Source organism: Podarcis erhardii (genome assembly GCF_964252035.2).
Source record: "Podarcis erhardii genome assembly, chromosome: 4".
Taxonomy (NCBI): domain Eukaryota; kingdom Metazoa; phylum Chordata; class Lepidosauria; order Squamata; family Lacertidae; genus Podarcis; species Podarcis erhardii.
Genome location: NC_138508.1, coordinates 61103229 through 61121653, shown reverse-complemented (window position 1 = coordinate 61121653; position 18425 = coordinate 61103229). Strand labels below are relative to the sequence as shown.

Genomic DNA, 18425 nt, shown 5'->3' with positions numbered 1-18425 from the left:
TTTCCTCAAATTGGCACAGTGTGCATGGACCTCACCCCACCCATTTTATCCCCACGGCAACCATATGGGGCCAAGCCTGAGAGACTATCCAGTTTGCCTCATGCCTGGGCAGATACCTGAACCTGAATCCTCTCCTGGTAAGTGGTGTTGCCAGCTTCTTTTCTGGCCAGGCTCATCTGGCGTTTAAAAAATACACCAGGTGGAGTCTCTTATCTCTAGGAAAATACAGGCAATGGCCACCCATTGAATTTCTGCCTGTCAGGCATAAGTTTAAAGCATATTTAATATGTCTCTGGTTTGGTGGGAGGATGGCGATCCTAGTAGCAAACATACCGGCCAACTCCTAAGGGGCCAAATCCCCAATAAAATATTTCAGGGGGCTGCCACCAGCAAGGTCAATGGGCATTGCCATTCGAATGCTGAGCATGTGTGGTAACTTGTGATTGATTATGTATTTGCAGGGCTTACCTGCCCCCTCCCCCAACATTTTACTCAATTTTGTCCTGCTGCTGGTACAGACTAGGATGGGCTACCCCTGAGCTTAACCTGAGCCAGGCCCCGGCCATGGAATCTAAGAAGCCAGGTGAACAAGAGCGCCCCTGCGCATGTACAGAGCGGCCTTCTCGAGTGGGGAGGGAGCCGCAAGCAAGCAGCCAGCCCCCAAGGACCCCAAGGGTCTAGGAGACAACGGCAGCTTTCGCAACTCCAGGCCCGGCGCTTCGGGTTCTTTCGGGGATCCTCCTCCGCCATGCCCTCGAGCGGCGCCGAAGACAACCAGCCTCGTCCAATTGGGCGGCCGGCGCCGCAGCAGCAGCTCGCCCAGGCCTGCCCCCTAGCGGGCGCTTGGCGAAGGCGCGTCTGGGGCGTCTCCCGCCGGCAGCTTGGCTCCTCGCTGGGCTCCGGGAGATGGGCAGCTGGCGGCCTCGGCTGCGGAGCTCCGCGCGTGGCCAGCGCTGCCCTGCTCCTGCCCGCTGACTGAGCCGCTGCCCGGCTGGCTTCCCCGCCGGCGGCGATGAAATTCCCGGGCTCGGTGCTGGTGTCGCTCTTCCTCTTCGTGGCCGAGACGGCGCTGGCGCTGTACCTGAGCAGCACCTACCGCTCGGCGGGCGACCGCATCTGGCAGTCGCTGACGCTGCTCTTCGCGCTGCTGCCCTGCGTGCTGGTCCAGTTCAGCCTCGTCTTCATCCACCGAGACCTCAGCAAGGACAGGCCGCTGGTGCTGCTCCTGCACATCCTGCAGCTGGGACCCCTCGTCAGGTGGGTGGGGGGCGTGGGCCCCGATCCCCGCAGGTGCTCCTGCAGGCGAAGGACCGCCCAAGCGGGGAGGGCTGGCCGGGGGCGGAAAGGGGGTCAGGGGAGGGGGTCGCCGCCCCAGTTGCGCTGGAAGAGCAACGCCCCACAATGGCTGTCAGACATCTCAGAATGCTGGACACACACTCGAGTGTCTGAATTGGGGACCAGTTCCAGCCTTATGGTTCATTAAAAAATCGATCGCTTCAGTGGTAGATCCTACGCCGAGAGATCTGGATAGGGAATTGTGACCATTAAGATAGCGCAAGAGCTCTTTGTTGGGTCAGATGTGCAAGATAAAGGACCATTTTGTTTATAGTGAATTAAAAGTGTTGGGTTTTTTTGTGTGTTAAGCTGTTTGCTGCGTCCATCAGGACATGGTCTCCTTTTATATGCTTGGAAATCTCCCTCCCTCGCCATGCATGTTAATGGATCTGTACTGTGTGCGGTTAAGGGTCTGTGATGCTTCCTATCTGCACAGCTGCCTGCTCTGGCTTTGCCTGTGAGCAGTAACTGGCAGAGAAGCATGCCTGCGTTTGCTCACAGGCACGCCCATCTGTAGAGTGTGCTTCTGGAAAGCTGTATTGGAATAAGGGAGGCAGTGGTGAGAGAGCTGGTCTTGAGAATATAACAGGTTCACACATCTTGAGTAGTCTCTACCTTTTGGGTTGAGTGAAACTATTTCAGCTTGTGAGTAAGACTAAATAAAGGGGAAGGAGGCCGAGTTTCTTGTGGACCAAACACAATTGCTCTTTGAAAACTGAAGGAGAAAAAACTGGATATTTCAAACCTATTTTTATCTACTGAAAATATTTATAACCTCTTCAGGCACCTTGTTTTTTGTTAACATAATAATAACGTAATAATGCCCAAATCAAACTGCTTTGGGTTTTTTTTTTTCAAGTCTCTCTCTCTCTCTCTCTCTCTCTCTCTCTCTTACCACCCAGAGGTAAATTGTGTTGCTTCAGCTTCAGCAAGTATTTTCCTAACAAATTATTCTATCAGTTTCCTTTCTGTTTCTGTTGATTTTAATTTCAGGGAGGTAACTGTGATGGTTGGTTGCAGCAAACAAAAGAGAGAAAAGCTCATGGCATAATAAAAATGTCTTAGTCTTTAAGGTGCCTTAAGACTTAAATTGATTTTGTTACCCATTATTGCTCTCGGAATATATCATATCTGAACTTTGACGACATTGCAAGCCACCCAGAATGGATTTTTTTGCCTAGAAAGGCAAGGTATACACTTTAACAGAAAAAAATAAATTTGATAAATCATTAACTATTGTGGCAGTTATCCCTTCAAGCAAAGAAGCATGAGCAGTATCAAGTTTCTTATCAGTTTGTTCCTGAAGCCAAATTCTACATGCAAATCAAACACCAAATTGGGGGGGGGGGGGAGGGAGCAGAGGGAAGGATAACATAGCAATGTTTTACAGGGCCTAATACTGTTATCCAAAACTTTTCTAGTATTATGGATGTATGCCATCACCTGCCAGCAATCCCCTGCTTGCTTTCTAAATAAAAGGTGGGGTATAAATGCAATGTTAATAATAATGTAACTTCCAAGAGTAAGTCCATATACACAGCTGCACATAAGGAGCCTGAACCGGAAGCATTTAGTAGTACTGCATCAGAGCAATCATTTCATGGTTTCTCAATTGGCCATGGTGATTGTAGGAACTCTTGACATAGGGAAAGCCAGTTAAGTGAATTAGCTATCAAGTTTACACATCTTATTTATACACTATTATACTATGTGTTTCTGATGCACATTAATAATGATTAAAATGTTATTATACAACAGTAATACATATTAACTTCCTAAGCAGGCTACAGAATGTCTTTCCTTAAATGTTTTCAAGAACAATTTGGGCAGGGACCTGTCAAGAATGTGTTCACCAAAGGACACCATACAGTAGTCCTTTCTGTGATTATGTGGAGTTGTGTACAGCTTAGTGCAACACAAATATTCCATCAGCAAAAGGATCTCTACCTGCATAATAGAATGTTCTTCCCCTCTTCTTCCTTTGCAAGTGAACATCCTTGTGCTGGTGAGGCATGGTGGTTGAGTTCCACCCATGAATTTCAGAATCCTAAGAATGAGCTAAAGGGGTGTTTCACATGCCCACCTTAACTTCTTTCTAATCAGAGATCCTACTTAAAAGCAATTGTGAAATTCAGAAGAGTTATGTTAAAGCAACATCTACTCTTTTTTCCATTCAAATGTTATGTCTACTCTCTCTCTATATATAATTAGTTTTTCAACATATCATTTTCAACAATAATTAACTTTTATATTATACAGTTTTTTTACTTCACATCAATCACATCTGAAAATTTTCCAATCTATTCACTTAATTTACATTTCTTACTTCCACTATTACATTTAACTCTCATAACTAATATCTCTACTTTGCAATGTTTCATATATTTCTCCTTACAAAACTTCCTTTAGTCCTACTAGCGTAATTTGTTGATTACAGTTGCTCTTCAAATAATTCGTATATTTCTTCCAATCTTCTGTGAATCTCTGGTCCTACAGGTTTCGAATCCTTCCTGTCATTTTATCTAATTCTGCGTAGTCCATTAATTTTGTCTGCCATTCTTCTTTCATCGGAATTTCTTCTTGCTTCCATTTCTGGCTAACAATACTCTTGCCGCTATTGTTGCATATAAAAACAATTTAACATCTTGCCTATTAATGTCCTCACCTATAATACCAAGTAAAAATGCTTCTGGTTTTTTAAAAATTGTATATTTCAGCATCTTTTTCATCTCATTATATATCATTTCCCAGAAGTTTTTTACTTTCTTACATTCCCACCACATATGATAAAATGTTCCTTCTTTTTCTTTACATTTCCAACATTTATTATTTGTCTTATACATTTTAGCTAATTTCACAGGTGTAATATACCATCTATAAAGCAACATCTACTCTTGTCCATTTCTCCCCACAGGTGCGTGGAGGTTTTTTATATTTACTTTCATGCAGGCAGAATAGAGGAGCCTTATGTCAGCATCACCAAGAAGAGGCAGATGCCCAAAGATGGACATTCGGAAGAAGTTGAGAAGGAAGTGGGCCAAGCTGAGGGCAAGCTGTTTACACACAGATCTGCGTTTAGTCGGGCATCGGTGATCCAAGCTTTCCTAGGCTCTGCACCGCAGCTGACGCTTCAGCTGTACATATGTGTCCTCCAGCAGGAGATGACGGCAGTCAGAAGTATGTATAATTGGTTCATTTTTCAGTATTCCATTTTGGTGAGTGTTTAGAGATAGGGATTATGGGTAAGTAATAACTATATCCTCTCCCTTATTGAGCTGTTTAGGAAACCAGATGCAGGTGGAAATGGTTAATGGACCTACATTATGGTTGTTTTGGTGAAGAGGTGAAGAGTTATTAAAATTCCCCCAGCCCTTTTCAAAACCTGTGCTTTTAGTGTTCTGAATCGCTGTGTATGTGCTGTAAATATATATTTATTTGCTTTTACTCTACTCCTTGTTGGAAATGTGTGCGCCAGAAATCTTTAGGATGCAATTTGATATTTAATGTAGGCTATTACGTTTTTAATTGTGCTACTGTCATTTTTGTGCTGAAAGCCAACCAGAGGAAAATGTTATTGAGTAGCTTTACATAAATATAGCAAATAAATTAAGCAGACTGCTTCTTTACTAAGAGTTACAGACAAGGTTATAAGAAGTGGAAAGCCCTTCTACGAATTATAGCAGGGAGAAGAGAACTCCCAAATTCTGTCAGCCCCAGCCAGCATGGGCAAAGGTCAGAGATGAGGGAACTGTGGTCCAGCAACAACTGGAGATAACAGGTTCCCCATCCCTAGGGATGCATTTCCCCCCCAGTGCTTAATTCATAAAAGTAGAAACAATGAGACCAAGACTCCCCACTCTGTAATATCTCATCCCTAATCTTAGCTGCTTCGAGCATACTAACAGGACATCTTAGAAGAAGAAGAAGAGGAGTTTGGATCTGATATCCCACTTTGTCATTACCCAAAGGAGTCTCAAAGCGGCTAACATTCTCCTTTCCCTTCCTCCACCACAACAAACACTCTGTGAGGTGAGTAAGGCTGAGAGACTTCAGAGAAGTGTGACTAGCCCAAGGTCACCCAGCAGCTGCATGTGGAGGAGTAAGGAATCGAACCCGGTTCACCAGATTACAAGTCCACCGCTCTTAACCACTACACCACACTTAGCCCAGGGGTAGGCAAGGTTTACCTCACCTGGGCCGGTTCACTCCAGAGGAGATCTCTCTGTGGGCTGGACTGCGCACACACCCACGATTTCCGGCATCTGCGTCTGTGCAGATGCAATTTTCAGTGAGTCCCCGCGCTGGGGTGGGGTGGGGACTCGCCAAGCAGGTGGCTCAGTTTGGGAGTGGCTTGTGGGCCATTTAACCAACCCCCGTGGGCCACTTGTGGCCCATGGGCCTTAGGCTGGCAACCCCTGTCTTAGCTTTTTTTAAACGTTAACAAACTTCTATGACACACACAGCTGGCTACTTGATTTTTAAAACTATGTTTAAAATATTTGCTTGCAGTGATGCTTGGGGAGGATGTTTGCTGCTGTTGCAAACAAGCAGAGCATAATTTTGTCTCACAGCAGAAATACATATAATATAGTAAACCATTCCAGATCTACACTGGGGGATCTGGATATAGAAACAACTTCTTGTGACACATTCTATGTGAAAATTAATTCAAAGGAGCAGCTTGAAGACACCCAGGGTTAGAAGAGTATATGTGTGGGAAATCCTATTAGAGGTCTGAAATTAACTTTAGCACTTTCAGACTCGTGTCCAGAGATTAATTGCTTTAAAGTTAAACAAGTCTCAGGAGTACGTTGAAATAGCAGTGAATGTGGCCCTGAAAGATTAATAAACCAAAAATCCTGATGACCGCAGACAAGTGGATGGTTGCTAAGTATTAAATTAAAATAAATGGAGCAGTTGTGGTGAGCTAGTCACTCGACTGGTCTTGCATTCCCCCCCCCTCCCCCAGGCAGTGTAAGTAGATTTAGATAAAGCACATAAAGTTGATGTGCAGGTGACTCATGCCCTATTGTAATAGCCAATCGTGTGCATCTGATCTGTGGCAGTCATTGGTCCATCTAACTCAGCATTGCCCATGCTGTCTGGCAGCAGGGTTTCAGACAGGAAGTCTTTCCCAAGCCTACCTAAAGATGCCGGGGATTGAAGAACCTGGGACCTTCTACATGCGACAGCCGTTTCCTCAAGATGCATAAGTTCTCATACATACTTTTGGAACTTGCATATCTTGCAGTGCAAGCATCCTCTTCATGGGCAATGTAAAAATTCAGAAGCCAAGAGTGTGGATCACTCACACACCCACTTCTTTGGAACTTCCAGTTATCGTGCAAAATGGATTTGGGCTGCCACATAATGTGTAAATTGGCATTTTCATTCTCTGCAGGGCAACCAACTGAGCATCTAGCACTTTCCTTTCAGAAACTAATATGAAATAACTAGATCCAATTTCTTTTTTTCCATTGAAAATTGCTGAGGGTTCTAGGCCTGAAGTTCCCCATACCTGCATTGCATAAAATGAGACAACTGCGGTACCTCAGAGAGCAGGCACTGGTGGGGGGGCACATAATTTGCATCCCCAGCTGCTGTTTTCTTTCTTCACTGGCCCACCTACCCAGATTGTATGTAGCTCTTCAGAGACATACCCTGCCTTCCTTCTCCCCACTGCAACCTCCCCTCCCCTCCATTTACTCCTTTCCTCCCCCCTGAGTGGTTATGGTCAGAAAACGTATGATATGGGGAGCTAGCTGTAGGTAAGCAGTTTGGGGTCTCTGGATGGGAAGTCACCCAGGAACCAATGTATGCTATCTTGACTTCTGTCATGGAGGTGAGGTGGGCTAGAAATGCAATGTGATCCAGTTGAGACTTTCGTCTTGCTACAAAAGAGTAAAATGCTCTAGGATGCTGGCCTTGTTTTATATTTATTTTTATCTATTAGATTTACGTACCACCCTTCAAGGTGGTTCACAAGATAAAAATACAAGATAAAAGCACAAATAAATAGTCAAAACAGAAACAAAATAATAGAAAAAGATTGCTGAGTCCTGAGTTCCCTCTGTGACCCCGTGAGACCCTGTTTTTATTTGTTTAACTCTACGGAGTTCCTGTTTTAGTATGATTTTATACTACTGTTTTATGTTTTATGTTTGTTTTAATGATACTGTTTATTGTGTTTGTGTGTGTGTGTGTGTGTGTGTGTGTGTATAATGGTTAAATCTTGGCACCCTCCTAAATCTCTCATCACACACACACACACACACACACACACACACAAAGTTATTTTTTAAGGTTAAGAATTTAAGGTCCTAAATTCAGAAGGGCTTCAGAATTGTGCCTCTTCTGATAATTTGGCTCTTCTGCTATACTCATAATTTTATTTCATTTGTTCCGTTTATTTTTGAGTGTGTGGTCAGTTGCCAGTCTTGGGCAAGTATGGAGCAAAGTGTGAAATTTTTACTGACACAGTTGAAAGAAGCTAACTTAGCAGGACATGCAGAAATTCAGGATTCCTTTGTGCAAGTCGGTCAGGGTGACCGGCCTTCATGGTGGAGAGGCTGTCACAGGGCTGCAGTGATGGGACAAGGGCGGGAACCTGCCCCTGCCAAGACTCCCTCAATGGAAGAGCTGCTGAGGGCACGGGAACCCTCCCTTCTGTGGCCCTTGCCAGAGCGGCAGGCTGAGGAGAAAGCAGCATCTCCTCTTTCTCTCCCAGCCACTGGTAGAGGATTTGCTGGAAAGAGGCTGAGGAACGGGGTGCTGTAAGCCCCCGCTTCCTGTCTGAGCCTTGGCTAGGAGTGTGAGGAGGACAGAAGGAGTGATTTGCCTATTCCTGCAGCTTTGGTGGCAGGTGGAGGGGCCAAGTTTCACTCCCCTCCCGTACCTTAAAAAGGAGGCATGTTTGGTTTCGTTATTGTAATGCGTCATTATGATGGTATAGTTTGCCTCTTGAGGATTTGCAACTCGCCATACAGTTCCACTTCCAGGTGTGGCCCTCAGGCTGTTCTAGTGTGTCTCCGGTCACCCTGACTGCAAAGCCTTGGCACAGTCCCTGACGCCGCCCTAACCAAGTGACAGCCCTGTGCTGCTGCCTTGCTTGGCTGCTCCTTTGATGTATGGTTTGAGTAATAATGGGAGTTGTAATCTGAAATAATCTCCACCTGACATATCTGTGGGAAGGTAACGAAGCAGTTTCTGGCAGGATATCGCTGAAATGAATGGTCTGGAACAAGTCCAATATTGGTTTAAAAATACATTGAAAAACCAGTTTGAGTGGCACAAGAAATTCAGTACTTGCATTTTAAAAAAATGACCTTCAAGTGTGTGTTTTTCAAAAACAAAACAAAAATCCAAATACCTGCAAAGCAACAATTAAAAAAACACCACACAATCCAAGCATTAAGACTTCATCACAATAATATCCCTGTTCTTCACTCCACTGAAAGATAATTGCTGTAGGTAGATATATTTGGAGCACCTGAATGACAAGTGAAATACATTCTTGCAAGGTCTTGTTATTCTGTGAAAGCACTTGCACATTTTCCCCCACAACAAGTCAAGGACCCATATTTTAGGAGAAAGCAAGCATTAGATATGAATGAGCTAGACTCAACATGTTGATCTAATTTCATTCACATTGCAGCAGGAAAATCCAAAGAGAGTAGATTCAAGACTGCATTGTATGTGGAACACTATATTAGATTGTATTGAACTTCCAATAGCTTGGTAACAGATTTCATGAGTGTGGGTCATCATTCAAAGCTCTACCCACACAGAGGCACCCCAAATACTGTGATGGTTAGTATTGTGTCATTCATCTCTCTCCCTGCCACCCTGTTTGCCCATTCAGTGCAAAGCACCTCAAAGGATGTAATTAAGATGTGGAGAACCAGAGGATGTGGCAGAGACACCCCTCTTGATTGCAACACCCTGACTGAATTTAAAATAAAACCCTGAGGGAATTGGGCATCTGAGTGTTGCCCACAGTTTGAATCCCAGGAAGCAACTGGCATGTATTACTCCAGGCTTCCTCAACCTTGGCCTTCCAGATGTTTTTGCCTACAACTCCCATGATCCCTAGCTAGCAGGACCAGTGGTCAGGGATGATGGGAACTGTAGTCTCAAAACATCTGGAGGGCTGAGGTTGAGGAAGCCTGTATTACTCATTGAAGTAAAAACATTTGTGCCTGTGGAAGGGGAACTGAGTTAAGACAGTCACCCTCTGTTTATTAAGATGAGAAGCATCCCAGAAGGTCCTGGCTCAACGCCTATCTCAACTACAGAATTAGGAAGTTGCTATCATTTCTTTTTTAGCTGTGGCCCCTCCCCCAAGTGGGCAAAACAGGAATAACACAGCATTATTGAATGAGGAATAGTGAAATGCTGCTAGTTAGCACTTTGCACACTTAAAGCTCAGTGACTGAAAGCCTTGAGTTTGCTCTTGCAGCAAATTCAGTACAGCTGCTGAGACTTGAATAGCTTTGTGGTTTGTACCTGATGCTGATGAGAATGCTGGAGTTTCTCTCAAGGCCCAACATGCTCAAATATTGTCCTGGAGCTGCCATGCTCACAGTGTGAACATAATAGTTCAAGGAAAGCCTTTAGCACAGTCCAAGGAGCATGCATGCATTTGAGGGCCGCAGTTCATTTCTCAGTGTTTCTACATGGTTTAGGCACATGGATTATGAAAAGTGTGTACTGGGATAGTGCTTAAGAAGATACTATAAGCCACATCAGTTTAGGCCACTTGAGTCAGCCACTTCCAATGAAAGCGTGTTCCTGCCGTACGATGCTCTCTGGGGAGTGCTGCTTTCAGAAACGTTGATTGCCTTCTCTTTCCTCAGGCATCTTCATGGTCCTTTCTCTCCTGTCAATCGTCTATGGAGCACTGCGATGCAACATCCTGGCCATTAAGATTAAGTATGACGATTATGACATCAGCGTGAAGCCTGCTGCCTACCTCTGCATCTTCCTCTGGAGAAGCTTTGAGATTGCCACTCGGGTGATAGTCCTGGTCCTCTTCAGCTCTGTCCTTCAAATCTGGATCCTCCCAGTGGTGCTAGTGAATTTCTTTGCTTTTTTCTTTCACCCGTGGATTCTCTTCTGGCAAAGTAAGTGCACTTTGCCGGAAAATATAGAGAAGGCTTTGAGCAAAGTGGGCACTGCCATTGTCTTGTGCCTTCTCACTTTCCTGTATGCCGGTATTAATATGTTTTGCTGGTCAGCTGTGCAGCTGAAGTTGAATGATTCCGACTTAATTGACAAATCCCAAAACTGGTACAGGCTGGCTTTATATTACATTGTGAGGTTCCTTGAGAATGCTTTTCTCTTGCTGATGTGGTATATGTACAAGACTGATGTCTACACGTATGTATGTGCCCCTTTGCTGGTCTTACAGTTGCTGATTGGCTATTGCATAGCTGTTCTTTTTATGCTCGTGTTCTACCAGTTTTGCCACCCGTGCAAAAAACTTTTCTCCTCCAATATTTCAGAAGGATTGGCACTGTGTTTCAAGTTGTTTTGCTATGTATGCAAACCTCTTGCATCCAGCAACTCTGGGGAAAAGGCAGACTTGAAGACCCCAGACGATACTGTTAACGATGCCCAGGACAGCTGCAAGGCAAATGAATCCTATAATGGAAATGCCCACCAAAGTGTTTCGTCCAATGCCTAGAACTGCTGTCAAGGAGCCACCGCTCTCAAGACTTGCTTATTTTAGCCCCTGGCTCTGGAAACCTTTCTGGGAAACTTCCCAATGGTGGGCGGGTCCAGAGGAAAAAGTGGGCGGAGCAGCAAATGTAAATTTTACCTTTGTACAGTAGGCTAGTTTCTTCACATACTCCTCTCTCCTTCCTAAATCCAGGTAAGCAAGAGGCCCAATCAGAGTTCAAGGGCACATTCCTGCCAAGCAAAAACATTCAAGGTGGATGTGACTTGGGAGGGTGTGTGGCTTGGGGAGAGTCCCAAATTTCAGGCAGAGAGACCTGGAGGGCCACATATTTGGGCCTCAGGTTGCTACTCCTGGTTTGGGTGGTTTAGAAAGAAGGATGCACTCTGATTATCCCTCTGACCGCCATGGCAGGAGGCACATTTAAGTCCTAGCATTGCAATGCTGGTATGGTAGTTCAGTGGGTGTGAAGATACTTGGGATTTTAACTGTTGGGTGGACCTCTGCAAGCCATGAAACAAAAGGCAAGGCAATGACAAAGTGGCTGACTCAAGGAACTTCTTATTTCATGCAAGGACCGAAATCGATCAGTGAAAAGGAGCGTTCAAAACCTCACAGGTTAACAATGTGCTTTAAAGCTTTATACAAACTGGGCTCCTTCACCTGCCACTGAGTGTCGAATTTATCTGGGTTACGTATGACATGATCTCATCCTGACTGCGTGCATTGGAACTGGGAGCTTCTGAATCCATAATGGAAAGTGATAAAGTAACTTGCTGTTGATTCAGGCCTTGGCCCCGTCCTGTCAATTTTTCCTTCAAAGTGCCACAAGTGTTGATTCTCTCCAAACAGCTTAAACACTTGGTTTTTAGGTTTGCTTCTGTTGTTGGATTCTGATTGTCTTGGTCAATTACATTTCTGCTTTGTATGATGCTAAGAAAGCTTTGGTGAATGTAGCAGTAGTTAAGGAAGCATTTAGTCAATGAAAATTTTAGCAATGTCTTGCAGTTAATATCCACTCTTTTACATGAATATTTCCAAATGTTTCCATTAAGTCAAACCTACTGATATTACTGAAAATGGGGGGGGGGCTATTCACTAGAATTATTACATTAAATTGATTACGTCTCCAAAACAGTGGCCAGGTTGGCAGAGTGGATTTCGACGTTGAGCATGGGAGGACCTGATCCAAAAGCCAGTGAGCTTCAAAAACCATTGGGCGGGTTTTGAACAAATAATTATATTTGACTCTTTACTGGGTTTGCATCTTGCCTTTCTTCTAAATTTCTCAAAGTGATGATTTGCAGGCTGGTCCTATGCATGTTTACTTGGAAGTAAGTCTTACTTTGTTCAATGAGGCTTATTCCCAGGAAAGTGTACTCCCAAGAGGGAACTGAAGTCTTAACCTCCCAATAATTTTGACTGGTCAAGAGTATCTTTTCCAAGGCCACATCAGTGCTGGCCAGGATCAGTCCGACTCCCAAGATCAACACTCTACTTACCCCACAAGGTTACTGTGAGGATAAATGAAGTAAGAATTGTAAAGCAACTTAATACACCGAACCAGTTCTATAGAAATGTTTAAATAATATTTAAAATGACCTTTGCCACCGCAGTGCCGACAATAGTTGGCACCATTGTAGCTGAAATCCATGGTGCAATTAGCTGATGCAAGGTGGAGTCATCGTTTCCTGCTTCTGGTTTTTATTGAAACACACATAAAAAAGTGCTGGCTTTTGCCCAGTTCTACAACCGAGCAGTATATAAATTTTATAAAATGAATTAAGTGTGTTTGAACAGTGCAGCCATGTAACAGCAGGATCAGGGGGCAAGTTTTAGCGTGAATTAGCATGACAAATGTGTATCTTTATCTTTTTATACAAAATATAATACGGTCACCTTATCTGTGCACATGTAGCAAACTCCCCCTCCTTGATATTCTTATTTTTAAAAAAGAAAAAGAAATAACACCTGGTGGTTATTGTTTTATATCTGGAAAGCTGATTTGTTCCCAGAATAAAATAATTAGTCTCTAAAGAGAAAATGCTGTATGGGTGTTTGTAATTTACCTTCTTTGAGTTTTGAGTTGGGAGGGGAGGGCAGCGCATCACTTGGAACGCAGAATGTTATAGTCAGTAGGAGAAGTTAGCTGAGCTGTTGGTGATTTTATTTATTATTTTCACTTCCTTATTTTATTTATTTATACAAGTATTCCTATACTGGCCTTATAGCCTGCCCGTTGTAAATTATCCTAGAGTGGGACAATTAAAACAAGCGCAAAGCCAGAAAACCAGTAAACTAACCAATATCAAAACAGCAGCACAGAACAGCAATGCAGTAGGGAATATATCCACTAAACCAAAAGGCCTGAGTAACGGGATGTGCCTTGACCAATAGTTGAAAGGCATACAATGATGGCACAAGATACACCTTGGAGAGCATGTATTCTTCTACTTGGGGGACCATCACAAAGAAGGCTGTCTCATGCTCTGCTGCCCAGCCAATCACAGAGGGTGGCGGCACTACCAGCTATCCCCTCCGGTTCTCCCTAGGCAGGGTGATGGAGGAGGAGGTCTCCTTCAGATATTTGGGCCCCCCAAGTTGTTTAGGGCTTTATACAGCAGTATTCAGACCTTGGTAGCAAATTGGCAATGAATTTTGTCAGTTAGAGAAGGAGAAAGGAACAAGGATTGGCTGGGAAGCAATGGGTTTAGAGATTCCTAGTGCTTATCACATTCGTCTTAGATCTCATTTTACTATGGATTTGTTTTAGCACTAATCTGAAGCATACTTTAAGCACCATATGACTGTGGCACAGTTAATTCAATTTTATTATATTTTTGGCCAAGAAATTAATTTATCAAACATAACACCTGAGAACGCATCTCTGAGAATATTTAACCGTGTTAGAAGGCTTAAATAATCTTCATGCCTCTGTGCTGCTATTTAAGTGAATATCTGATAGTTGTTAAAATCGAAGGGAAAGTAAAAGAGATAAATTTGTAAGAATTCTGGCTAGCACATATTTTACCTTCACATTAGAAACCAAGAGCATTTGTAAGCAACAGTATCATACACACAAGTTATGTACCTCAATTTCAGTTAGGTCCGCTTCATAAATGGGGATTTTCCTATGCTTGGATCATCTTTAAGTAGAAAAACTGTTGCATATGAAATGCTCAAGTCTCTCAAATAGGAGGTACTGAGGGTCAAACAGGTGAGTCATACATGTCAAGATGTGTTTGGCCAATGTGCTTTGTGTTTCCCCTGTTGCACTGGTCAGATTTTTTTTACTGGTTCAATCTGACACCAAGATTTGAACATAATACCAAACCATAAGTTGGTTCTATGAGGTCAAGCCTGGATGAAGTCTCAGACTTGTGTGCTCCGTCCTTCCCTCCCCTACTGATTAACTGGTTACTAACTGGTTTTCAGCAATCCATCATTTGGCATCATATTCATGCCAGCATACTGTGGTTTGCACTTGCCCATTAAAACCTATCACAGGCCTCCTCTTAGGGTTCAAGAATCATATAAATAAATAGAAATTCCAAGTTATAAAGCACAAGAGTTAAAAATCAGTGCTTTATTCAGGGAGTGACATTATCATGAAGAGTGATGGTAAATATTAAGCCTGACTTCTCCATATAGCTTTTCATAATGTTAACACTACAAAAAACAAAAATCCAAAGGTTATGTGTTACATCTGTGCCTCTCATACCTCAATCTCCTAGGCTGACAGAAACAAATTGAATATAAGGCGCTAAAGGCCAACGAGAAACACACTCCTCAGTAATAAAAATGCAGTTTCAAGCTTCCGGATGACTATAATGAAGATTAATTGAAGAATAATTGCTTTACAGGAGTTCAAGTTTAGGCACTGCACCATCTTAATGGGTTTTTTTGGAGGGGGGGTTAGTGTCTTTACAGCAACACCACAAGAACAGGTATAATAATCTCCAGTGCACAGAACTCCAACTAAATGTGACATTTAGTTGTACAAACAACAGAACCTTGTAAAGCAAAGTCCAAGGTAACTTTAAACAAATAAGGTTTCCCTGCCGATGGACTGTTGCTATCACATGGCAACTGTGAGTTCTGCTCTGAGCCTGGAAACAAAAAATATACTATATGCTTTATTCAAAATGTTTAAAATCTGCTTTCCCCAATAAGTCCCAGTGTTAGAGCTCATAAAGCTGCCATCAGGATCTCCTGAATGTTGTTCTGTCTCCTTAATCGGTTCATTTGCCCACCCCCACCCCCACCCCCGCTAACTTGAGCTCTCAGGTATGCTTCAGCGAGTATCGTTTCCTTTCTGCATATTTCAGCATAGTGGGCACTATTGTCTTCATTTGTGTAAACTGAAGTCCAGACCCAATTCTGACACACAATCTTGCATACCTCCCAAGTCTGATCTGTAGAATCTGGCTGCCAGACTTGTCCTTGATCCTCCAGATATTCCAATATGTTTGGTTGGCATTTGTGCCTTTAATAAGTGGGGGAAAGCAATCTCTGTTCCATGTTTAAAATGTGTGCAGCCCCTGTCCCTATCTTGCTGTTCACCAATGGCACTCTTTCTTCATGCCTGGCGTGGAAACACATTACAATCTCCTCCTGCAATTTGTAGGTCCTGTTTCCTTTTCTTTTGTGTTCCTCCCCACCCCCTCCCCGCTCTAGCCATTTGGTTTCTTATAAATCATTTATGGGAACTCAGCCAGGTTAAAGATTGAGGGCTCACTGCTTTCTTCCTGTGTGTCTTATTCAGGTAGCAGGGCGTGCTTGAAATTCTAAAAGCAAACAAAAAGGGGACACATTGTATATGAATTAGTAGGGAGAGCAGGAGAGAGGGGAAATGGTAAGACATTACACGATATACCGGTACATCTGATCAGCAGCGTTGTAAATTTTAGTGCTGGGTTTGCTTAAACTCATGCAGCCTATTGCCAAAACCTCACCAATTGTCAAACTGTTCTTCTTGACTGCTTCTGATCATGTACTTTATTTATGCATGATCTACCTTAAAACTCTACTTCTTTTCTAGGTCAGGCTGTATTCAACTTTTTTTTACTAAATGCAAACACAAATACCTGGCACACATTTTACCTCTGAAATGTGTATTTTCTTCAGTATTCTCCTTTAACATAATCTGGATTCAAGGAGGTGTGATAGTGAAGACTGACCTCTCTGTGTGGACTAGGGGTGAGTGAATTTGTCAATTCCAGTTTTTCTTAGTTTCTCATTTTCCCACTCTGGTGTTCAGTTCTCTGCATTTTCGCATCAGTTTTATATATATATTTGTAGAGACCTCATGAAAATTCATGAGTTTTAGTGTGACTTTCTTCTAATATACACATTTCTGCTCAATATGTGCATCTTTGCAAAGCAGTTTTCCCAAATGGAAAGCACTCTTGTGTGCTGTTTTAATATCTGCATTTTTGCACACATTACTTGGCCAGAGAATTGCATTGCAAAATTCAGGAAAGTGCAAATATTCTTTTGGAATATTATGTAGATTTGCCTTTGAATGCAAACTGAATCCTATTTCTCCTTATCCCTAGTGTAGATAGAGGCCAGGAGGAGCTGGAGTCAAGTCTGAAAAGATTGTCTGTGGATACAGGAAAACTCTGGTTTTACATAACCAGAGAAAGAAAAGGAGGGGCAATTCTAAATGAACTAAAATCTTGGCAATACCCCTCTGACTGTCATTTTCATATGATCAAAGTGTTGCAAAATCAATGTGAATTTTCCATTTGTTACACAAAACTTTCAATCACCACATCTCATTTGTTAGATGGGGGAACTTTCTGATGAATAGGTTTATGACTGTTACACATGATATGCTGCTCTCTGGACTATGAGGGAGTGGCTGCCATTCAGACAGAGCTGGAAAGAGGGGGGAACAAGAAATAAACGCATTCTTTGACATACATCAAACTTGATCATTGCATTCCAATGAAGAGTCAGTGTGGTGTAGTGGTTAGAGTGTTGGACTAGGACCTGGGAGAGGAGAGTTAAAAACCCGATTCAGTCATGAAGCTTGCTGGGTGGCCTTGGGCCAGTCTAACCTACCTCACTGGGTTGTTGTAGGATAAAACAGGAAGTAGGAGAACCATGTAGACCACCTCAATCTCCCTAGGGTGGAAATGCAGTAAATTAAAAATATATTTATTTGAAGCAAATTCCATTGATTTTACTAGAACTAACTTCTGAACAGTAGCACACAGCCTGTTTATTTCAGAAGCACTCTTTTGACAACCAATCTAGTATAAATTAATAAATTCATGATTTCAGTTTTATTCCATACTGAAGTAGAAAACAATATTTTGATGGGCAGGCTTTGGATTTAAGACCGCAAGCTTATGGGGCTTATGTGTTGCCCCTAACAGTTGTACGGTGCCTATCAATCTTAGGTGCTCTAATAATAACGAATGTTAAATTGACACGAGAAAGCATTTCAAGCATTGTCTGAAACGAGAGTGATATTTTTAGTAGGCAGCTTAGTTTCTGCCATCTGGCTTTCTTTTTCCAGCTCTGTGGTGTGTGACTCTGTTCTGCTGTCGTCTTGTCTGAGAGAGAGGGGGGGGAGGGAGGGAGAGAAAGAAAGAAACACAACAGTCAATGTGATGGTGACTCCCTGATGAACACAGTAACATACAGCTAGAAACAAGGAGAGCTGTCTTGGAGAAAGGCAGTGTGTTCTGCTGCCTCCCATCCCCTGCCCACTGCCCTGAATCTTCAGTTCTTGTTGAATACCCTGTAGTTCCAACCATGCATGTAGACCAGTGGAGGGCAGTGCAGAGTAGAACCATGCAGCAAAATGAGGATAGGTAGTGAATCATTTAATGAGCTACTATATCAGCATCTTACATTAATGTCACTGTTTTATAGTGCTGTTCCTTAACACTCCATGGCCGGTATTCAGTTGTCTTTTTCTCATAGTAAGTAGACCCACTGGATTTAATGAACATGACAAAATTAGGTCTGTTCATTTCAATGGGTCTATTCTGAGTAAAACTTAATTGAATACTACCCTGTCTGCCTCACATGCATTATCTTTGTAATCCATACAGTGCACCTATGTACTTAGGCCAGTCATATAGGGTATCAAATAAACAGCATCATATTGTCAGATAATGCATCTGATGAAGCAGATTGCGGTCAGTGGGAGCTTATGCAATAATAATACATTTGTTCGCTCTTTAATGTGCTACAAGATTCTTCACTAATAAACCCTGGGGTGGAAAGAATGAGGATAGTGGTTTGTTGGATGCAATAAGTTTATGGCCCAGTTGAGAATTGTAACATCTCCTGCCTCACGCTGTTAACCATTATGCTTGCTCTCTTGCAGGTTTTGTTTCTGTTGCACGCTCAGGACAAACACTGTACAATTGTTAGATGGGATCTCAAAATT

General features: G+C 42.9%; 1 protein-coding gene and 1 long non-coding RNA gene across 3 annotated transcripts; both read left to right on the top strand.

Moving 5' to 3' along the window:
- Positions 1 to 871: 871 nt before the first annotated feature.
- On the top strand, positions 872 to 11503 carry XK (X-linked Kx blood group antigen, Kell and VPS13A binding protein). 2 transcript variants are annotated; one of them, XR_014156056.1, is made up of 4 exons: positions 872 to 1257; positions 4250 to 4512; positions 10191 to 11288; positions 11329 to 11503. XR_014156056.1 is itself a non-coding variant. In XM_081859396.1 (3 exons), exons 1-3 carry the CDS (start codon positions 1013 to 1015, stop codon positions 11018 to 11020), a joined length of 1338 nt encoding a protein of 445 aa, XP_081715522.1. In that variant the 5' UTR covers positions 872 to 1012; the 3' UTR covers positions 11021 to 11503. The 2 variants fall into 2 exon arrangements, 1 of the variants encoding a protein (XP_081715522.1); XM_081859396.1 differs by having other exon boundaries at positions 10191 to 11503.
- Positions 11504 to 13281: 1778 nt separating this feature from the next.
- Positions 13282 to 16657, top strand: LOC309340517. The gene is made up of 2 exons (XR_014156051.1): positions 13282 to 14231; positions 14749 to 16657. It is a non-coding gene; the product is annotated as an uncharacterized lncRNA (long non-coding RNA).
- Positions 16658 to 18425: the final 1768 nt, after the last annotated feature.

Coding starts and splice junctions, on each gene's coding strand:
- XK (XM_081859396.1), top strand. CDS start 1,013: ATGAAATTCCCGGGCTCGGTGCTGGTGTCGCTCTTCCTCTTCGTGGCC. Junction 1,258..4,249: donor CAGCTGGGACCCCTCGTCAG/GTGGGTGGGGGG, acceptor TTCTCCCCACAG/GTGCGTGGAGGTTTTTTATA. Junction 4,513..10,190: donor GGAGATGACGGCAGTCAGAA/GTATGTATAATT, acceptor CTCTTTCCTCAG/GCATCTTCATGGTCCTTTCT.